Source organism: Lonchura striata, chromosome 1A (genome assembly GCF_050655825.1).
Source record: "Lonchura striata isolate lonStrDom1 chromosome 1A, ASM5065582v1, whole genome shotgun sequence".
In the NCBI taxonomy this organism is placed as follows: Eukaryota; Metazoa; Chordata; class Aves; order Passeriformes; family Estrildidae; genus Lonchura; species Lonchura striata.
Genome location: NC_140741.1, coordinates 75927824 through 75948616, shown reverse-complemented (window position 1 = coordinate 75948616; position 20793 = coordinate 75927824). Strand labels below are relative to the sequence as shown.

Sequence of the window (20793 nt, the reverse complement as noted above, 5' to 3'; positions counted from 1 at the left end):
AATTTCTCCCGTTTGTCGGAGCTTCGCCGGGTCCGGGTGGATCCTCGGGATCCGTTCCGGGAGCTGAAGGTTTGGGATCGGCCCAGGGTGGAATTCACGGATCCTGGGAATGGAAACGCTTGGAAAACTTCCTGGGCTGTGCCCGTGGGATCTCCTGGATCCCGGGGATCCTCGGGATGGGCTGGGAGGTCCTTTCCGGGCAGGCCCCGCCAGGATTGGGGAATTGTGGAATCCTTGCCCATGGAATGCCGGCGGTGCCTCGGGAAGGGCCCCGAGCCCCCCTGGGATCCGTGCAGGGAGAGCCCAGGAAAGTGGGATCTGCCCCGGGAAAAGTGGGATCCGCCCCGGGAAAAGTGGGATCTGCCCTGGGAAAAGTGGGATCTGCCCCGGGAAAAGTGGGATCTGCCCCGGGAAAAGTGGGATCCGCCCCAGGAAAAGTGGGATCTGCCCCGGGACAAGTGGGATCTGCCCCGGGACAAGTGGGATCTGCCCCGGGAAAAGTGGGATCTGCCCCGGGAAAAGTGGGATCTGCCCCGGGAAAAGTGGGATCTGCTCCAGGGAAAAGTGGGATCTGCCCCGGGAAAACTGGGATCTGCCCCGGGAAAAGTGGGATCTGCCCTGGGAAAAGTGGGATCTGCCCCGGGAAAAGTGGGATCTGCCCTGGGAAAAGTGGGATCTGCCCCGGGAAAAGTGGGATCTGCCCCGGGAAAAGTGGGATCTGCCCCGGGAAAAGTGGGATCTGCCCTGGGAAAAGTGGGATCTGCACCAGGAAAAGTGGGATCTGCCCCGGGATCGGGGCGGCTCTGCCGGCATCGGGGCAGGATCGGGAATGTCCTCCTGGCTCTGCCCAGCTCCTGCCAGGAGCCAGCGGGGATCGGGATCTGCTCCAGGGAATGAGCCCCGGGAAAAGAGGGAGCGGCCTCAGCCCGGCCAGGGCAGGCTTGGATTGGAGATTTGGGATCATTTTCCATGGAAAAGGGGCCAGGCCCTGGCAGGGGCTGCCCAGGGAGCTTTGGAGTGCCCATCCCTGGAGGTGCCCGAGGAATTCCCGGAATTCCACTCAGGGCTGGGATCGGGCCCAGCTGGGACTCGGTGCCCTTGGAATTTTTTCCAGCCTCAATAATCTGGGAATTCAGTGCTCACACCCCCATGAGAATTCCCAGCACATCTGGGTTATCCAGGGAATGAGCCCTGGGAGAAGAGGGAGCGGCCTCAGCCTGGATCAGTGGGGAGATTTGGGATCATTTTCCATGGAAAAGGGGCCAGAGGAATCCCGGAGCTTCCCGAGTGGGATCCCAAAGGAGCATCGGGCCCAGTTTGGGATTCCCATCCTTGGGAATCCTTTGCAGTCCCTTACAGCCGCTGTTCCCGCTGGCAGTTTGGGAATCCCGGGCTTGGGAGGATCCTGCTGGGTTTTTAGGGAATGTTTTCCCCATGGAATGTGGCTCAACCACCCCGGGGGGAAGCTCCTGGAACCCCAAATCCCCGCTGGGGCAGGGCCGCGTCCCAAAACCCCAAAGGAACGGAGATGGGAGCGGGAATGTTGGGGTGGAAGCTGGGAATGGGACACGGAGGGGATTGGGGGACACGGAGGGGATTGGGGACACAGGGGACACTGAGGGGATTGGGGACACTGAGGGAATTGGGGGACACGGAGGGAATTAGGGGACACTGAGGGAATTGTGGGACACAGGGGGACACGGAGGGAATTGGGGACACTGAGGGAATTGGGGGACACAGGGGGGACACGGAGGGAATTAGGGGACACTGAGGGGATTGGGGGACACAGGGGGACACTGAGGGAATTTGGGACACAGGGAATTGGGGGACACAGAGGGGACAGTGAGGGAATTGGGGACACTGAGGGAATTGGGGGACATGGAGGGACACTGAGGGAATTGGGGAAAAAGAGGGAATTGGGGGACACAGGGGGACACGGAGGGAATTGGGGGACACTGAGGGAATTGGGGGACACGGAGGGAATTAGGGGACACTGAGGGAATTGGGGGACACAGGGGGACACGGAGGGAATTGGGGGACACGGAGGGGATTGGGGACACAGGGGGACACGGAAGGAATTGGGGACACTGAGGGAATTGGGGGACACAGGGGACACTGGGAGAATTTGGGACACAGGGAATTGGGGGACACAGAGGGGACAGTGAGGGAATTGGGGGACATGGAGGGACACTGAGGGAATTGGGGGATACTGAGAGAATTGGGGGACACAGGGGGACACGGAGGGAATTGGGGAAACAGAGGGAATTGGGGCACATGGAGGGACACGGAGGGAATTGGGGACACCGAGGGAATTGGGGGACACTGAAGGACACGGAGGGAATTGGGGGACACGGAGGCACCCCACGTTCACGGGTGGCAGTGCGGGGGTCCCCCTGCCCGCCCCCCAAACCGGGGCCGTCCCTGGGGTCCCCCCGCGCGTCCCCCGCGGCCTCAGCGGCGGCCGCTGCCCGGTGCCGGCGCCCGGTGCGCAGCACCGCGGACAGCTCCGGTCCCGGTCCGCCCGCGGCCCCGCAGAGCCGCGAGCACCGTGCCGAGCCCCAGCACCCTATGGACTGCCCCAGCACCCTATGGACTGCCCCGAGCACCCTATGGACTGCCCCGAGCACCGTGCCGAGCCCCAGCACCCTATGGACTGCCCCGAGCACCCTATGGACTGCCCCAGCACCCTATGGACTGCCCCGAGCACCCTATGGACTGCCCCGAGCACCCTGCCGAGCCCCAGCACCCTATAGACTGCCCTGAACCCCTAAAGACCCCCTTACAGAGCCCTGAGCACCCTACAGACCCCCAGCACCCTATAGACTGCCCTGCCCCCCTACAGAACCCTTCCCTTCCCTTCCCTTCCCTTCCCTTCCCTTCCCTTCCCTTCCCTTCCCTTCCCTTCCCTTCCCTTCCCTTCCCTTCCCTTCCCTTCCCTTCCCTTCCCTTCCCTTCCCTTCCCTTCCCTTCCCTTCCCTTCCCTTCCCTTCCCTTCCCTTCCCTTCCCTTCCCTTCCCAGGACCCCTCCCCATTCCCATACCCCCCCCAATCCCATCCCACACCCCCAGACCCCCCCAGGACCGCCCCTCATCCCATCCCACCCCAATCCCATCCCATCGATCCCACCCCAATCCCATCCCATCGATCCCACCCCATCCCATCCCCCCCTCCCCTCCCTCTCCCTCCCTCCCTCCCGCCGCCCCCGCCCCTCCCGGCTCCTCCCTCTCCCCGTTTTTCCCGCAGCTCCTCCTCCCTCTCCCCGTTTTTCCCGCAGCTCCTCCCGCCCCTCTCCCCGTTTTTCCCGCAGCTCCTCCTCCCTCTCCCCGCTCGTTTCCCGCAGCTCCTCCTCCCTCTCCCCGCGGCTCCCGCAGCTCCTCCTCCGTCTCCCCCGTGCCCCCATCCCGCGGCTGCCCCCGCCCCTCTCCCCGCCGCTCCCGCAGCTCCTCCCGCCGCTCCCCCCCGCTCCCGCAGCTCCGCAGTCCGGCGCAGCCCCGGCCGGAGAAAATGGCGGATCGCGCCGAGATGTTCTCGCTCTCCACCTTCCACTCGCTCTCCCCGCCCGGCTGCCGGTGAGCGGGGGATGCGCGGGGTGGGATGCTCGGGCTGCGATGCGCGGGCTGCGATGCGGGGTCGCGCTGCCCTTCCCCTCCCGCTGTCCCGCCCTTGCACCGGGCCCGCACCCCGGTACCCCCCCCGCCCCTTCGTTCACCTTGGGATGCGGGACCGGGCGGGCTCCCGCCGCCCCCCGCCCCGCCGCGGCCCTTCCCGGGATTAACGGCGCAGCCGCCGCCATCCGGCCCCCGGAGCGGGCGGGGGGCGCGGGGTCCCCTCCGTCCCCTTCCCCTCGCCGCGGCGGGGAGCCCCCCCGGCCTCCGCCTGCCCCCGGGGCCGCCGCATCCCGGGGCCGCTGCGGGAGGAGCCGCCGCCGCCTCTTTGTCTCTCCCGAGGCGCCGCAGCGGCCCCGGGATGGGGACGGGAATTGGGGGGGGGGCCGGTCCCGGGAGTGGGTGGGGGGCGGCGGCGGCTCAGCACCCCTCGAGGCTCGGCGCGGCCGGGGGGATGCCGGGGGGTTCCCGCAGCCGGAGCCCCGGGATCGGTCACCTTCCCGCAGGGCCGCCGGGGGTCCCGCGGGGAGGGGACGGGGCTGGGCCCGCCCCGCGGCTGACCTTGGGGGGTGCGGGGGTGCGGGGTCGGGGTGCGGGTCGCGGTGCGGGCCGCGGGCCGGGCTGGCGCACTGCGGGGCCCGCACGGCCGGCAGGGCAATGGGAAGGGCGGGAGGCGGCGGCGAGGGGCGCCCGGAGGGCCCCGGGGCTGCGGGAGCTGCGGAGAGAGGAGCGGGGGACGGCGGGGCTGCGGGACGTGCCCTTGGGTGGCTGTGGCCTGTGCTGGGCAGGGCTCCCCTCCTCTGGGCTGTCCCCGTCGCCAGGATGTCCCCTCCTCTGAGCATCTCGGATGTCCCCTCCTCTGAGCATCTCGGATGTCCCCTCCTCTGAGCATCCCCATCTCCGGGATGTCCCCCCACCCTGAGCATCCCCGTCCCCGGGATGTCGCTGTCCCCGGGATGTCCCCTCCTCTGAGCATCTCGGATGTCCCCTCCTCTGAGCATCTCGGATGTCCCCTCCTCTGAGCATCCCCATCTCCGGGATGTCCCCCTACCCTGAGCATCCCCGTCACCGGGATGTCGCTGTTCCCGGGATGTCCCCCCTCCCTGAGCATCCCCGTCCCCGGGATGTCGCTGTCCCCGGGGTGTCCCCCTACCCTGAGCATCCCCGTCCCCGGGATGTCGCTTTCCCCAGGATGTCACTGTCCCCGGGATGTCCCCCTCCTCTGAGCATCCCCGTCCCCGGGATGTCGCTTTCCCCAGGATGTCGCTGTCCCCGGGATGTCGCTGTCCCCGGGGTGTCCCTGCCCGCGGTGGCGCAGGGAGGGGACACCACGGCCTCGCTGGGGCTGCTCGGCCCCGGGCCGGGCCGTGGGGCAGCCGGGCCCAGCCCGGGCAGCGGGAGCTGCGTCCGGAGCCATCCCAAAAGCCGGGGCCCATCCCTGGGGCAGCCGTGGCCGCGCTCGGGGCTCCCCGGTGGTGCCGAGATCCAGCCGGGAATGGTGGCGGAGGCCCCGAGTCCGGCTCTGCCTTTCCCAGGGAGCCGCGGGGAGGGGGTGCCCAGCCCGGATGGGGCGGCCGCTGGGGTGGGACCCCCTGGCCGGGAGAGGGAGGCCGGAACGGGTGGGAATGCCCCTCCGATCTGGGAATGCCCCCTCGATCTGGGAATGTCCCTCCGATCTGGGAATGCCCCTCCGATCTGGGACTGTTCGATCTGGGAATGTCCCCTCGATCTGGGAATGCCCCTCCGATCTGGGAATGCCCCCTCGATCTGGGACTGTTCGGTCTGGGAATGCCCCCTCGATCTGGGAATGTTCGAGGTGGGAATGTTCGAGGTGGGAATTCCAGGCGCACCCGCAGCCGGGCCTTGGGATGGCTCCAGCCCCAGGTGCCAGGCAGGAGCCCTCGGTCCCCATTTTGGGGTGACCACAGGGTCAGAGCCAGCTCCGAGAGCAGCTGGGCACGGGGCGGGCGGGGGTCCCTTCCTGGCCGTTCTGGGGGTCCCTTCCCGGCCTCTTTGGGGGTCCCTTCCCGGCCGTTCTGGGGGTCCCTTCCTGGCCGTTCTGGGGGTCCCCTCCCGGCCGTTCTGGGGGTCCCTTCCCGGCTGTTCTGGGGGTCCCTTCCCGGCCGTTCTGGGGATCCCTTCCCGGCCGTTCTGGGGATCCCTTCCTGGCCGTTCTGGGAGTCCCTTCCTGGCCGTTCTGGGGGTCCCCTCCCGGCTGCTCTGGGGGTCCCCTCCCGGCCGTTCTGGGGGTCCCTTCCCGGCCTCTCTGGGGATCCCTTCCTGGCCGTTCTGGGGGTCCCTTCCCGGCCGTTCTGGGGGTCCCTTCCCGGCCTCTCTGGGGGTCCCTTCCCGGCCACTCTGGGGGTCCCTTCCCGGCCTCTCTGGGGGTCCCTTCCAGGCCGTTCTGGGGGTCCCTTCCTGGCCTCTCTGGGGTCCCCTCCCGGCCTCTCTGGTGGTCCCCTCCCGGCTGTTCTGGGGTCCCTTCCCGGCTGCTCTGGGGGTCCCTTCCCAGCCGTTCTGGGGGTCCCCTCCCGGCCGCTCTGGGGTCCCCTCCCGGCGCTCCGAGCCACCGGAGCTGGCAGGGATGAAGAAATTCCCTCGGCCCCGGCAGCGCTGGCAGCGCCGCTGGCCCCTGCCCGGCCCTCCCGGCCCCTGCCCGCCCCTGGGGTCCCTCGCTCGGGGTGGTGGCACCGGGGTCACCGCGATGCCGTAGCGGGGGGGTCCTGCGGGTTCCAGCCCTTCCCGATCCCTCTGCGGGTGCGGGGCTGGGCGAGACCCCCCGGCCCTGCCCCGCCCGCGGCTCCGCGGCTGTCCCTCGGTCCCGGCCGGCCCCGGAGTGTCCCCGAGGTGGGGACGGGCACTGTCCTGGTCCCCGCTGCTCGTCCCCGCCGCTGTGGCCCTGCACCCGTGTCCCCGTGTCCCTGCCGTTGGCCCCGGCCCGGTCCCCAGGGTCCCATCGGGGAGATGGTGGGACTGGATGGGCTCTCACTGCTGGTTCCACCCCGCCGGAGTGTCCACCCCATCCCACCACAGCGTCCCCATCCCACTGTGACCACCCCACCAGAGTGTCCCCATCCCACCCGAGTGTCCCCACCCTGCCAGAGTATCCACCCCATCCCACCAGAGTGTCCCCATCCCACCAGAGTGTCCCCACCCCGCCAGAGTGTCCACCCCATCCCACCACAGCGTCCCCATCCCACAGTGACCATCCCACCAGAGTGTCCCCACCCCACCCGAGTGTCCACCCCATCCCACCAGAGTGTCCCCATCCCACTGTGTCCACCCCATCCCACCACAGCATCCCCATCCCACTGTGACCACCCCACCACAGTGTCCCCATCCCACCACAATGTCCCCATCCCACTGTGACCACCCCATCCCACCAAAGTGTCCCCATCCCAACCACAGCATCCCCATCCCACTGTGCCATTCCCATCCCACCAGAGTGTTCCCATCCCACCAAAGTGTCCCCACGCCACCACAGTGTCCCTATCCCATCCCATCCCATCCCATCCCATCCCATCCCATCCCATCCCATCCCGGGGTACAGGAGGGGACCCCGAGGTCCCCACCCCAGGAGGACCCAGCCCCTCTGTTCCTGTCCCCCGGGTGCCCCCAGGGCGCCCTCAGACCCCGGGGTCAGCAGAGGGTCCCGGGGTTCTCCCTGCAGGGGGGCAGCCCCCGATATCCCGTGGGGTTGGCGAGATGGCTCTGCACCCCAAAATCATGGGATCTGCACCCCAAAATCATGGGCTCTGCACCCTGACATGCTGGGATCTGCACCCCAAAATCCTGGCATCTGCACCCCAAAATCCTGGGATCTGCAACCTGACATTCTGGGATTTGCACCCCAAAATCCTGGGCTCTGCACCCCAAAATCCTGGGATCTGCACCCTGTAGGGCTCTGCACCCCGACATCCTGGGATTTGCACCTCAATATCCTGGGAATTGCACCCCAACACCCTGGGATTTGCACCCCAACACCCTGGGATTTGCATCCCAACATCCTGGGATCTGCACTCCAATATTCTGGGATCTGCACCTCAGGATCTCAGGGATCTGGTCCCCAACACCCCTGGGCTCTGCACCCCAAAAGGTTCTGCTCCCTGACACCCCAAAACTCTGCTCCCCAGCACCCTGGGGCTCTGCACCCCAAAAGGTTCTGCTCCCTGACACCCCAAAACTCTGCTCCCCAGCACCCTGGGGCTCTGCACCCCAAAGGGTTCTGCTCCCCAGCACCCTGGGGCTCTGCACCCCAAAAAGCTGCGCTCCCCACCCCCGCGGGACCCTTCACCCCACAGCCCCCGGGCCCCCCGTTCCCCTGCGGCTTTTGGGGTCCCGCTCGGCCCCGGCCCCGGCCCCGTTTCCGCTGGTTTTGCCCCAAATCCGCGCGGCGCGGCGCGGCCGTGCCCTACTTGCGGGAATTACGGGATTAGGGGAATCTTCCTGCCGGGAGCGGCGGCGCCAGCACCGCGGGGGGGACCGGGGACAGCCCCGGCTCCCCCCGGGCTGCGACCCGCTGCCACCGAGCCCACCTGGGTGCCCCCAGCCCCGCGGAGGGTGGGCACAGGCTCCCAGGGTGCCCAGGTGCTGCCACACCCCCTGGGGACAAACTGGGGGTGCTCCGTGTCCCCAACCCCATGGAAAAAGGGTCCTGGTGGCATCCAGGTGCTGCCACACCTCCCCTGGGGACCAGCTGGGGGTCCTGGGTGTCCCCAGCCCCATGGAAGGTGGGCACAGGGTCCCACTGGCACCTGGCTGCTGTCATACCCACCTTGGGGACGAGCTGGGGGTCCTGGGTGTCCCCAACCCCATGGAAGGGTCCCACTGGCACCTGGCTGCTGCCACACTCCCCTGGGGATGGTCCTGCATGTCCCCAAGCCCGGGGACGGTGACCAGAGGGTCCCAGTGGCACCCAGACACCCTTGGGACCGGGATGAGGACCCTGGGTGTCCCCAAGCCCGGGGAGGGTGACCAGAGTGTCCCAGTGGCACCCAGGCACCCTTGGGACTGGGATGGGGACCCTGGGTGTCCCCAAGGCCAGGGACGGTGACCAGGAGGTCCCGGTGCCACCCAGACACCCTTGGGACCGGGATGAGGACCCTGGGTGTCCCCAAGGCCAGGGAGGGTGACCAGAGTGTCCCGGTGCCACCCAGGCACCCTTGGGACCGGGATGGGGACTCTGGGTGTCCCCGAGGCCAGGGAGGGTGACCAGAGGGTCCCGGTGCCACCCAGGCACCCTTGGGACCGGGATGAGGACCCTGGGTGTCCCCAAGGCCAGGGAGGGTGACCAGAGTGTCCCGGTGCCACCCAGGCACCCTTGGGACCGGGATGGGGACCCTGAGTGTCCCCAAGGCCAGGGAGGGTGACCAGAGTGTCCCGGTGCCACCCAGGCTGTCCCTGCCAGCTGACGGAGCCCCCCCAAACCCCCAATTTCTGGTTTCCCAGCCCAAACCCCGCTGGGATTTTGGGATTCAGGGATTTGGGATTTTGGAATTTTGGGATTCGGGATTCGGGATTTGGGATTTCGGGATTTTGGGATATCGGGATTTCGGAATTTTGGGATTCAAGATTTCAGGATTTGGGATTTTGGGATTTTGGGGATTCGGGATTTTGGGATTTTGGGATTCAAGATTTCAGGATTTGGGATTTTGGGGATTCGGGATTTGGGATTTCGGGATTTTGGGATATCGGAATTTTGGGATTTTGGGATTCAAGATTTCAGGATTTGGGATTTTGGGATTTTGGGGATTTCGGGATTTTGGGATTTCTCCATTCCGTGGTTCCCTCTGGTCCCTGTGGCAGCCCCATTCCCGGGGCTGTGCTCAGGGTGTCACAGGCGGGGTCCCTTTGTCACCCCAGGGACCCCCGGCAGCGGGGTCACCCCACTCCTGGGGGCCGTCCCCTCCCCCTGGCTGGGTGCCACCGCCTGGTGCCAGCCCTGTGGGGACGTGTCCCTGGCGCTGTCCTGTGCAGCACCCAGGGGTGACAGGGTGTGGTGACATGTCTGTGTGGCACCCAGGGGTGACAGGGTGTGGTAACATGTCCCTGTGTTATGGGGACATGTCCCTGGCGCTGTCCTGTGCAGCACCCAGGGGTGACAGGGTGTGGTGACATGTCCCTGTGTTATGGGGACATGTCCCTGGCGCTGTCCTGTGCAGCACCCAGGGGTGACAGGTTGTGGTGACTTATCCTTTTGGCACCCAAAGGTGACAGGGCTATGGTGACATGTCCGTGTGGCACCCAGGGGTGACAGCATTTGGTGCCACATCCATGTGGCACCCAGGGGTGACAGGGTGTGGTGACATGTCCGTGTGGCACCCAGGGGTGACGGTGTCCTGGTGCCGTGTCCGTGTGGCACCCAGGGGTGACAGTGTCCTGGTGCCATATCCTTGTGGCACCCAGGGGTGACAGGGTGTGGTACCATGTCCCTGTGGCACCCAGGGGTGACAGGGCTTGGTGCCATGTCCGTGTGGCACCCAGGGGTGACGGTGTGGTGACATGTCCGTGTGGCACCCAGGGGTGACGGGTGTCCCCGCTGTGTCCCCGCTGTCCCCAGGCCGCCCCAGGACATCAGCCTGGAGGAGTTCGATGACGAGGACCTGTCCGAGATCACGGATGACTGCGGCATCGGCCTCAACTACGACTCCGACCACTACGAGAAGGTGCGGGGACACGGAGGGGACACGGAGGGGACACGGAGGGGACACGGAGGGGACACGGAGGGGACATGGAGGGGACATGGAGGGGACACGGCGGGGACACGGAGGGGACACGGAGGGGACAGTGCGGGGACATGGAGGGGACACGGCGGGGACACGGAGGGGACACGGCGGGGACACGGAGGGGACACAGCGGGGACACGGAGGGGACAGTGCGGGGACATGGAGGGGACACGGCGGGGACACGGAGGGGACACAGCGGGGACACGGAGGGGACACGGAGGGGACACGGAGGGCACACGGAGGGGCTGCGGGGACACAGCGGGGACACGGAGGGGACAGTGCGGGGACATGGAGGGGACACGGAGGGGACACGGAGGGGACACGGAGGGGCTGCGGGGACACAGCGGGGACACGGAGGGGACAGTGCGGGGACATGGAGGGGACACGGAGGGGACACGGAGGGGACAGCGCAGGGACACGGAGGGGACAGTGCGGGGACACGGAGGGGACACGGAGGGGACACGGCGGGGACACGGCGGGGACACGGCAGGGACAGCGCAGGGACACGATGGGGGCTTTGGGGAGCCCGGGGGTTGCAGGGACACCGCGGGGACACCGCGGGGACATCGCGGGGACTGTGGGGACACCCCGGGGACACCGTGGGGACATGGCGGGGACACGGCGGGGGCTTTGGGGACACCGCGGGGACACGGCGGGGCCGCGGGGACACCGCCTGCCACGACTGGCCCGCAGCGGTGGCTGCTGTGGCTCTGTGGGTGCCGAGGCCAAGGGGACGAGCCGGGGGTCCCCTGTCCCATCCCGGACAGCCCAGAGGGGGCTGGGGACGCTGCCACCCCCTGGGTGTCGGGGAGGGTGGCCCGCGGCTGTCCCCAGCTCCGTGACGCGCTGCCACCCGCAGGACTGCCTGGTGCTGGAGCGCGGGGAGCAGCCGCACCCCGTGTGCACCTTCCAGGACGACTTCCAGGAGTTCGAGATGATCGACGACAACGACGACGAGGAGGAGGAGGAGGAGGAGGAGGAGGAGGAGGAGGAGGAAGGCAACGAGCCGGAGGCGCCGCCCTCCCCCTCGGCCTCGCCCATCCCCTCGCCCGCCCTGGACGAGACGCAGAAGCATCGCCCCACCACCCTCAACCTGACGGCCCCGGGCACCCAGGTGAGGCCGGGCTGGCCGCGGGTGTCCCCAGCCCGGGCTCCGTGTCCCCTTCCCCCCTGAGTCACTGTCCCCAGCACCTGAGATCTGTCCCCTTCCCCCCTGAGTCACTGTCCCTTCCCCTCTGAGTCACTGTCCCCAGCACCTGAGATCTGTCCCCTTCCCCTCTGAGGTCACTGTCCCCAGCACCTGAGATCTGTCCCCTTCCCCTCTGAGTCACTGTCCCTTCCCCTCTGAGTCACTGTCCCCAGCACCTGACATCTGTCCCCTTCCCCTCCCTGGGTCACTGTCCCTTTCTCCCTGAGGTCACCGTCCCTTTCTCCCCACCCTGGACACTGTCCCCTCCTCCCCGGGTCACCGTCCCTTCCCCCCTGAGGTCACTGTCCCCAGTACCTGAGATCTGTGTCCCTTCCCCCTGCCCCGAAGTCACTGTCCCCTCCCCTTGTGTCACTGTCCCCATCCCCCCCAAAATCTGTGTCCGTTTTCCCCCTGAGGTCACTGTCCCTTCCCCCCTGAGGTCACTGTCCCTTCCCCCTTTTGTGTCCCTGTCCCCTCCTGCTGAGGTCACTGGCCCCATCCCCCGAGATCTGTGTCCCTTCCCCACCTTGGGTTCCTGTCCCCTCCCCTTGTGTCACTGTCCCCATCCCCCCCAAAATCTGTGTCCTTTTTCCCCCTGAGGTCACTGTCCCTTCCCCCTCCCAGGTCACTGTCCCCTCCCCCTGTGGTCACCGTCCCCAGCACCCAAGATCTGTGTCCCTTCCCCACCCTGAGCTCACTGTCCCTTCCCCTTTTTGTGTCCCTGTCCCCTCCCCGTTGTGTCCCTGTCCCTTTTCCCGCGGGGCTCTCCGTGCCCCGTGTCCCCCCGGGCGGTGTCCCCCCGTGCCCGGGGTTCCCGGGGGTGTCCCCGGCTGTCCTGGTGTCCCCGCAGGCTGTCCCGGTGTCCCACAGGCTGTCCCGGTGTCCCCACAGGCTGTCCCGGTGTCACCGCAGGCTGTCCCGGTGTCCCACAGGCTGTCCCGGTGTCCCACAGGCTGTCCCGGTGTCACCGCAGGGCAGTCCCGGTGTCACCGCAGGCTGTCCTGGTGTCACCGCAGGCGGTCCCGGTGTCCCCGCAGGCGGTCCCAGTGTCACCGCAGGGCAGTCCCGGTGTCACCGCAGGGCAGTCCCGGTGTCACCGCAGGGCTGTCCCGGTGTCACCACAGGCTGTCCCAGTGTCACCGCAGGGCAGTCCCGGTGTCCCACAGGCTGTCCCGGTGTCCCACAGGCTGTCCCGGTGTCACCACAAGCTGTCCCGGTGTCCCACAGGCTGTCCCGGTGTCCCCGAAGGGCAGTCCCGGTGTCCCACAGGCTGTCCCGGTGTCCCCGAAGGGCAGTCCCAGTGTCACCACAGGGCAGTCATGGTGTCACCGCAGGCTGTCCCGGTGTCCTGCAGGCTGTCCCAGTGTCCCCGCAGGCTGTCCCAGTGTCACCGCAGGGCTGTCCCGGTGTCACCGCAGTCTGTCCCGGTGTCACTGCAGGCTGTCCCGGTGTCCCACAGGCTGTCCCGGTGTCACCACAGGGCAGTCCCGGTGTCACCGCAGGGCAGTCCCGGTGTCCCCGCAGGCTGTCCCGGTGTCACCACAGGGCAGTCCCGGTGTCACCACAGGCTGTCCCGGTGTCCCCGCAGGCTGTCCCGGTGTCCCACAGGCTGTCCCGGTGTCCCCACAGGCTGTCCCGGTGTCACCGCAGGGCTGTCCCGGTGTCACTGCAGGGCAGTCCCGGTGTCCTGCAGGCTGTCCCGGTGTCCCACAGGCTGTCCCGGTGTCCCACAAGCTGTCCCGGTGCCGCTCCGCCGCAGTGCGTGGGAAGCCGCGCGCGGAGCGGCCGCAGCCGCCGGTGTTGCCGGGGAACCGGGAGCCCTCGGGAATTTCGGGGCCCCCCGCTTTTCCCGGGAGGGCTCCGCACGCTGCCGGGCCGGGGCGGCTCCGGGGGGTGGCGGTCCCCACGAGGGGACGGAGCCCGGGGGTCTCGGCGGCAGCCCCTGGAGCCGCCCCATCGCGGGGTCCCGGAGGAGGCGACATCCCGGGCCTCGGGCCCTGTGTCCCGTGTCCCCCAAACCCATCCCTGTGTCCCCCAAACCCATCCCTGTGTCCCCCAAACCCATCCCTGTGTCTCCAAACCCATCCCTGTGTCCCCCAAACCCATCCCTGTGTCTCCAAACCCATCCCTGTGTCCCCAAACCCATCCCTGTGTCCCGTGTCCCCCAAACCCATCCCTGTCCCCAAACCCATCCCTGTGTACCCCAAACCCATCCCTGTGTCCCTTGTGTCCCCAAACCCATCCCTGTCCCCCAAACCCATCCCTGTGTCCCCAAACCCATCCCTGTGTCCCCAAACCCATCCCTGTGTCCCCCAAACCCATCCCTGTCCCCCAAACCCATCCCTGTGTCCCCAAACCCATCCCTGTGTCCCCAAACCCATCCCTGTGTCCCCCAAACCCATCCCTGTCCCCCAAACCCATCCCTGTGTCCCCCAAACCCATCCCTGTCCCCCAAACCCATCCCTGTGTCCCCCAAACCCATCCCTGTGTCCCGTGTCCCCAAACCCATCCCTGTGTCCCCAAACCCATCCCTGTGTCCCCCAAACCCATCCCTGTGTCCCCCAAACCCATCCCTGTGTCCCGTGTCCCCCCAAACCCATCCCTGTGTCCCCCCAAACCCATCCCTGTGTCCCTTGTGTCCCCAAACCCATCCCTGTCCCCCAAACCCATCCCTGTGTCCCCCCAAACCCATCCCTTTGTCCCCAAACCCATCCCTGTGTCCCCCAAACCCATCCCTGTGTCCCCAAACCCATCCCTGTGTCCCTTGTCCCCCCAAACCCATCCCTGTCCCCCAAACACATCCCTGTGTCCCGTGTCCCCAAACCCATCCCTGTGTCCCCAAACCCATCCCTGTCCCCCCAAACCCATTCCTGTGTCCCCAAACCCATCCCTGTGTCCCCAAACCCATCCCTGTGTCCCCCCAAACCCATCCCTGTGTCCCCAAACCCATCCCTGTGTCCCTTGTCCCCCCAAACCCATCCCTGTCCCCCAAACACATCCCTGTGTCCCGTGTCCCCAAACCCATCCCTGTGTCCCCAAACCCATCCCTGTGTCCCCCCAAACCCATCCCTGTGTCCCCAAACCCATCCCTGTGTCCCCCAAACCCATCCCTGTGTCCCCCAAACCCATTCCCATCCCTGTCCCCCTTAGGACCCATTCCCACATCTCCCCCATTTTTATCCCCCCATTCCCATCCCCCAATTTTTATCCCCCATTTTTATCCCCCCATTCCCATCCCTGTCCCCTCATCCCCCATTCCCACATCCCCCACTCCCACCCCCATTCCGGGGTCCCCCCGGAGTCCCCAGCTGCTCCCCGGGGGTGGGGGGGCACCCTCTGAGTACCTTGTGAACCCCTTCTGAGCCCCCCTGAACCCCTTCTGAGCCCCCCTGAACCCCCTCTGAGCCCCCCCCGAGCCCCCCGAACCCCCTCTGAGCCCCCCTGAACCCCCTCTGAACGCCTCACGAGCCCCCCTGAACCCCCTCTTAACCCCCCCCCGAGCCCCCCGAACCCCCTCTGAGCCCCCCTGAACCCCTTCTGAGCCCCCCCTGAGCCCCCCGAACCCCCTCTGAACGCCCCACGAGCCCCCCGAACCCCCTTAAGCCCCCTGACCCTCCGAGCCCCCCTGACCCCCCGAGCCCCCCGAGCCCCCTGACCTCCCGAACCCCCTCTGAACGCCCCACGAGCCCCCCGAGCCCCCTGACCCCCCGAGCCCCCCGAGCCCCCCGAGCCCCCCGAGCCCCACTGACCCCCCGAGCGCCCCCGAGCCCCACTGACCCCCCCGAGTGCCCCCGAGCCCCCCTGACCCCCCCGAGTGCCCCCGAGCCCCACTGACCCCCCGAGCGCCCCCGAGCCCCACTGACCCCCCCGAGTGCCCCCGAGCCCCCCTGACCCCCCCGAGTGCCCCCGAGCCCCCTGACCCCCCGAGCCCCCCGAGCCCCCTGAACCCCCGAGCCCCCCGAGACCCCTGAACCCCCGAGCCCCCCGAGCCCCCCTGACTCCCCGAGCTCCCTGACTCCCCGAGCCCCCTGAACCCCCCTGACCCCCCTTAAGCCCCCCTGACCCCCCGAGGCCCCCGAGCCCCCTGACCCCCCGAGCCCCTTGAACCCCGTCTGAATGCCCCACGAGCCCCCTGACCCCCCGAGCCCCCCGAGCCCACCTGACTCCCCGAGCTCCCTGACCCCCCTGACCCCCCGAGCCCCCCGAGCCCCCCGAGCGGCCCCGAGCCCCCTGAACCCCCCTGACCCCCCGAGCCCCCCGAGCGGCCCCGAGCCCGCTGCTGTGTCCCGCAGGATTCCCTGAACAACAACGGCGGCTTCGCGCCGGCCGCGCCGCGCCCCAGCTGGCAGGAGGCGCTGCTGCAGCGCTCTTCCTCCTCCTCCTCCTCCTCCTCCTCCTCCTCACACACCGGTGAGCGCGGGGCTGCGGGGCGCCGCGGTGACAGTGGGTGTGACAATGGGCTGTGACACTGGCGGGGTGACGGCGGGCTGTGACAATCCAGGTGTGACAGTGGGGCTGTGACAGCGGGGTGTGACCATACAGGTGTGACAGCGGGGCTGTGACAGCGGGCTGTGACAATCCAGGTGTGACAGTGAGGCTGTGACATGCAGGTGTGACAATCCAGGTGTGACAGCGGGGCTGTGACACTGGGGCTGTGACCATACAGGTGTGACAGTGGGGCTGTGACACTGGCGGGGTGACAGCGGGGTGTGACAATCCAGGTGTGACAGCGGGGCTGTGACACTGGGGCTGTGACAATCCAGGTGTGACAGCGGGGCTGTGACAGTGGGGTGTGACCATACAGGTGTGACAGCGGGGCTGTGACACTGGGGCTGTGACAATCCAGGTGTGACAGCGGGGCTGTGACAGTGGGGTGTGACCATACAGGTGTGACAGCGGGGCTGTGACACGCAGGTGTGACAATCCAGGTGTGACAGTGGGGCTGTGACAGCGGGGTGTGACAATCCAGGTGTGACAGTGGGGCTGTGACATGCAGGTGTGACAATCCAGGTGTGACAGTGGGGCTGTGACAACGGGGTGTGACATTTGGGCTGTGACAGTGGGCTGTGACAATGGGGTGTGACAGCGGGGCTGTGACAATGGGCTGTGACACTGGGGCTGTGACAGTGGGCTATGACAATGGGCTGTGACACTGGGGCTGTGACACTGGGGCTGTGACAGTGGGCTGTGACACTGGGGCTGTGACAGCGGGGCTGTGACATTTGGGCTGTGACACGGGCTGTGACAGCGGGGCTGTGACAATGGGCTGTGACAGCGGGGCTGTGACACTGGGGCTGTGACAGCGGGGCTGTGACACTGGGGCTGTGACAATGGGGTGTGACAATGGGCTGTGACACTGGGGCTGTGACAGCGGGGCTGTGACATTTGGGCTGTGACACTGGGGCTGTGACAGTGGGCTGTGACAATGGGCTGTGACAGCGGGGCTGTGACAGCGGGGCTGTGACATTTGGGCTGTGACACTGGGGCTGTGACACTGGGGCTGTGACACTGGGGCTGTGACAATGGGCTGTGACAATGGGGTGTGACAGTGGGGTGTGACAGCGGGGCTGTGACACTGGGGCTGTGACATTTGGGCTGTGACAATGGGGTGTGACAGCGGGGCTGTGACAATGGGCTGTGACACTGGGGCTGTGACATTTGGGCTGTGACAGCGGGGCTGTGACACTGGGGCTGTGACAGTGGGCTGTGACACGGGCTGTGACACTGGGGCTGTGACAATGGGCTGTGACACTGGGGCTGTGACACTGGGGCTGTGACAGCGGGGCTGTGACAGTGGGGTGTGACATTTGGGCTGTGACAGCGGGGCTGTGACACTGGGGCTGTGACAATGGGGCTGTGACAGCGGGGCTGTGACAGTGGGGCTGTGACACTGGGGCTGTGACATTTGGGCTGTGACAGTGGGGTATGACACGGGGCTGTGCCCATCCGGGCGTGCTGCCGAGCCGCCCCGCGGCGTGACGCCGGCTCCGTGTCGCCCTCCCCGCAGGACACTCGTCCCCGCACGCCTGCATCCTGGACGGACCCTGCCTGGAGAGCCCTGCGGGCCCCGCGGGGGCTCCCCCCTCGCTGCCGCCCACCCCCCTGGACTCGCAAGGCAACAGCCCCGAGTCCCCGGCACATGGTAACCCATCGCCCCCGAGAGCCGCGCCCGATTTGAACATGAACCTCATCTCCGCTGCGCTCCGAGCTCCGCTCTCCCCGCCGCGCCCCCGCCGGCCGCCCCCGCCTCACCCGTGTCTCTCTCCAACAGGGCCCGCGGCTCCCCCCGGCGCCCCCGAGGCCGCCCGCCCGCCCCGGGCCGCCCCCCGGGCCCCCGCGCAGCCCCGGGCCGGCGGCACCCCGGGGTCCCCGCGGCCGCGGTGCCCGGAGCGGGACGGGGCGCCCGCGGAGCCGCTCAGCTCCGACGGCGAGGGTCCCCGCTCCGGCCGGGCCGCCGGCGTGCGCGGCCGCCCCTCGGGCTCCTCGGAGACCACCTCGCCCTCCTCGGACCCGGGCATCGAGGCCGACCTCAGGAGCCGCACGGCCAAGGCCTTCCCGCCCGGCGGGCGGCGCGGGGACGAGCTGAGCTCGCCCGGCTCCGACTCGGACGCGGACGGGGAGCTCGAGGCGGCTTTCGCCGGCGGGCGCCTGGTCAGCAACATGATCTCGTCCATCTCCGAGACCGAGCTGGACCTCAGCAGCGACAGCAGCAGCGGCCGCTCGTCCCACCTCACCAACTCCATCGAGGAGGCCAGCTCGCCCGGCTCCGAGGGCGAGCTGGAGCCCGAGCTGGAGGCGCCCGGCCTGCTGGGCATCAAGGACTCGCTGCTGCTGGACAAGGGCAAGGAGGACGACGAGGAGCCGGCCGAGAGGGGCCCGCCGGAGCGCGGCGTGCTCAGGAGGGAGAGCCTGGCCGAGCTGAAGGTGGATGCCTACTACGACAGCCTGGACCCGGCCGACGGCCCCGCGCCCGAGGGCCGGACCGACGTGTCCGGCGCCAGCCCCCTGGACCTGAAGATCGACCCCGACCACAGCCTGGAGAGCATCCGCCGCTCCTTCTACCTGCCCGTGGGGCCCAAGCTGATGCCCGAGGCGGACGAAGAGGACAACAGCGAGTACGACTCCGACTCGGAGTCGGAGCCCGACCTGAGCGAGGACTCGGACTCGCCGTGGCTGCTCAGCAACCTGGTGAACAAGATGATCTCGGAGGGCTCGTACCCCATCAAGTGCCCGGACGAGTGCTTCCAGAACAGCCACTCGCTGTGCGACACCATCTCGCCCGCCTCCGACCTGGAGCCCGAGATCCTGAGCGAGGCGCTGGACGAGGAGCCGGGCCCGCGGGACTCGCCGGCGGACGCGGCGTCGTCGCGGTGCCAGCGCGGCGCCATCGAGCTGGTGGACATGGAGACGCTGCGCAGCTCCCTGGCCGAGGCCGAGCACGCGGCCGCCGAGCCGCCGCCGGAGCCGCCGGCCGAGGAGCCGGGGCCCTTCCTGTTCCTCAGCAACCCCACCAACGACACCATCGCGCCCGTGTGCCCCGGCCGCCCCGTCGCCCTCGGCCGCCTGGACGCCTCCGAGGTCCTGGCCACCCTTGGGTGCCGCCCGGCGTCGCTGCCGCGGGCGTCCCCCGGCGCCGAGCCCGCCGGCCACCGGCGCCGGGCCCTCGACGGGGAGCCGGACTCGGGCGTGCCGGAGGCCGACTCCATCATCGACGACGTCCGGTTAGCGCCCGACGGCGACCCCGCCGCGCTGGACGTGTCCACGGCCAAGACCAACCGCGGCTTCGGCATGGCCTTGGAGGAGGCCGAGCCGCCCTTGCTGACCCCGCGGCGGGGCAGCCCGGCCGGCGAGGCGCCGGAGCCGCCGGCGCTGGACGAGTCGCTGGCCTACGACTCGGTCAAGTACACGCTGGTGGTGGACGAGCACACGCAGCTGGAGCTGGTCAGCCTGCGGCGCTGCACGTCCGTGCTCAGCGACGACAGCGACATCCTGAGGGCCTGCGACGACGAGGTGGCCTTTGGGGACGGGCTGGTGGCCCCCGACACGCGCAGCTCCTCCGAGGACTCGTCCCCCGAGGCCGACCTGCAGTTCTCCAAGAAGTTCCTCAACGTCTTCGTCAACAGCACCTCGCGCTCCTCCAGTGAGTGGCGGCGTCGCGGCGGGGCGTGACATTGTCGTGACGTGTCACGGTGTCCTGGGCTGGTCCCTGGGTGACCTTGGCTGCCCTCCGTGTCCTGCCCCAGCCGTTCCCGCGTGGCGTGCCACCCTGTGGCATTGTCACGGCATGTCACGGGATGTCACGGGATGTTGTGACGTGCTGTGCCGTGCTGTCCCGGCTCTTCTCACACCAGCCGCCCGCCCTGCCCTGTCCCTGGCACCATTCGCGTGTGCCGTGCCGTGTCACCGCGTGTCACGATGTGTCTGGGATGTCACGGGATGTCCTGACATGTCACGGGGGATGGGGCAGGCTCGCAGTGACCACAAGGTCCCCAGCCCTGCTCTGCTGGGCAGGGCCCAGGTGGCACCTCCAGGAGGGTTCTGACCCCACGAGCACCCCGCAGGGACACGGGTGGGGGTGTCCCCGGGGGGGTGGCAGCTGTTCCATGAGGGTGGCAGTTGTCCCGTGGGGGTGGCACTGTCCCCTGTCCCGTGGGGGTGGCACTGTCCCGTGGGGGTGGCACTGTCCCATCGGGGTGGCACTGTCCCGTGGGGGTGGCACTGTCCCGTGTCCCATAGGGGTGGCAGTTGTCCTGTGGGGGTGGCACTGTCCCCAGTCCCGGTGGGGGTGGCACTGTCCCCTGTCCCGGTGGGGGTGGCACTGTCCCGTGTCCCGTGGGGGTGGCACTGTCCCATCGGGGTGGCACTGTCCCGTGGGGGTGGCACTGTCCCGTGTCCCGTGGGGATGGCCCTGTCCCCTCTGTCCCCTGTCCCATCAGGGTGGCACTGTCCCATGGGGATGGCACTGTCTCCTGTCCCGTGGGGGTAGCACTGTCCCCTGTCCCATGGGGGTGGCAGTTGTCCTGTGGGGGTGGCCCTGTCCCGTGGGGGTGGCCCTGTCCCCTGTCCCATCAGGGTGGCACTGTCCCGTCGGGGTGGCACTGTCCCCTGTCCCATGGGGGTGGCACTGTCCCGTGGGGGGTGACACTGTCCCATGGGGGTGGCACTGTCCCATGGGGGACGGCACTGTCCCATGGGGGGTGGCACTGTCCCGTGGGGGTGGCACTGTCCCGTAGGGGTGGCAGTGTCCCATGGGGGTGGCACTGTCCCATGGGGG

General features: G+C 68.4%; 1 protein-coding gene across 1 annotated transcript in view; it reads left to right on the top strand.

Annotated features, from left to right (window-relative positions):
* The first annotated feature begins 3290 nt into the window (after positions 1–3290).
* The window catches only part of MAPK8IP2 (mitogen-activated protein kinase 8 interacting protein 2), a 40135-nt gene continuing 22632 nt past the window's right edge, over positions 3291–20793 (top strand). The window contains exons 1-5 of the mRNA XM_085568279.1: positions 3291–3569; positions 10165–10270; positions 11190–11444; positions 15812–15929; positions 17527–19659. Of these exons, the coding sequence (XP_085424405.1) occupies positions 3505–3569; positions 10165–10270; positions 11190–11444; positions 15812–15929; positions 17527–19659 (2677 nt within the window). The 5' untranslated portion in view covers positions 3291–3504. The remainder of the gene's footprint in view (positions 3570–10164; positions 10271–11189; positions 11445–15811; positions 15930–17526; positions 19660–20793) is intronic.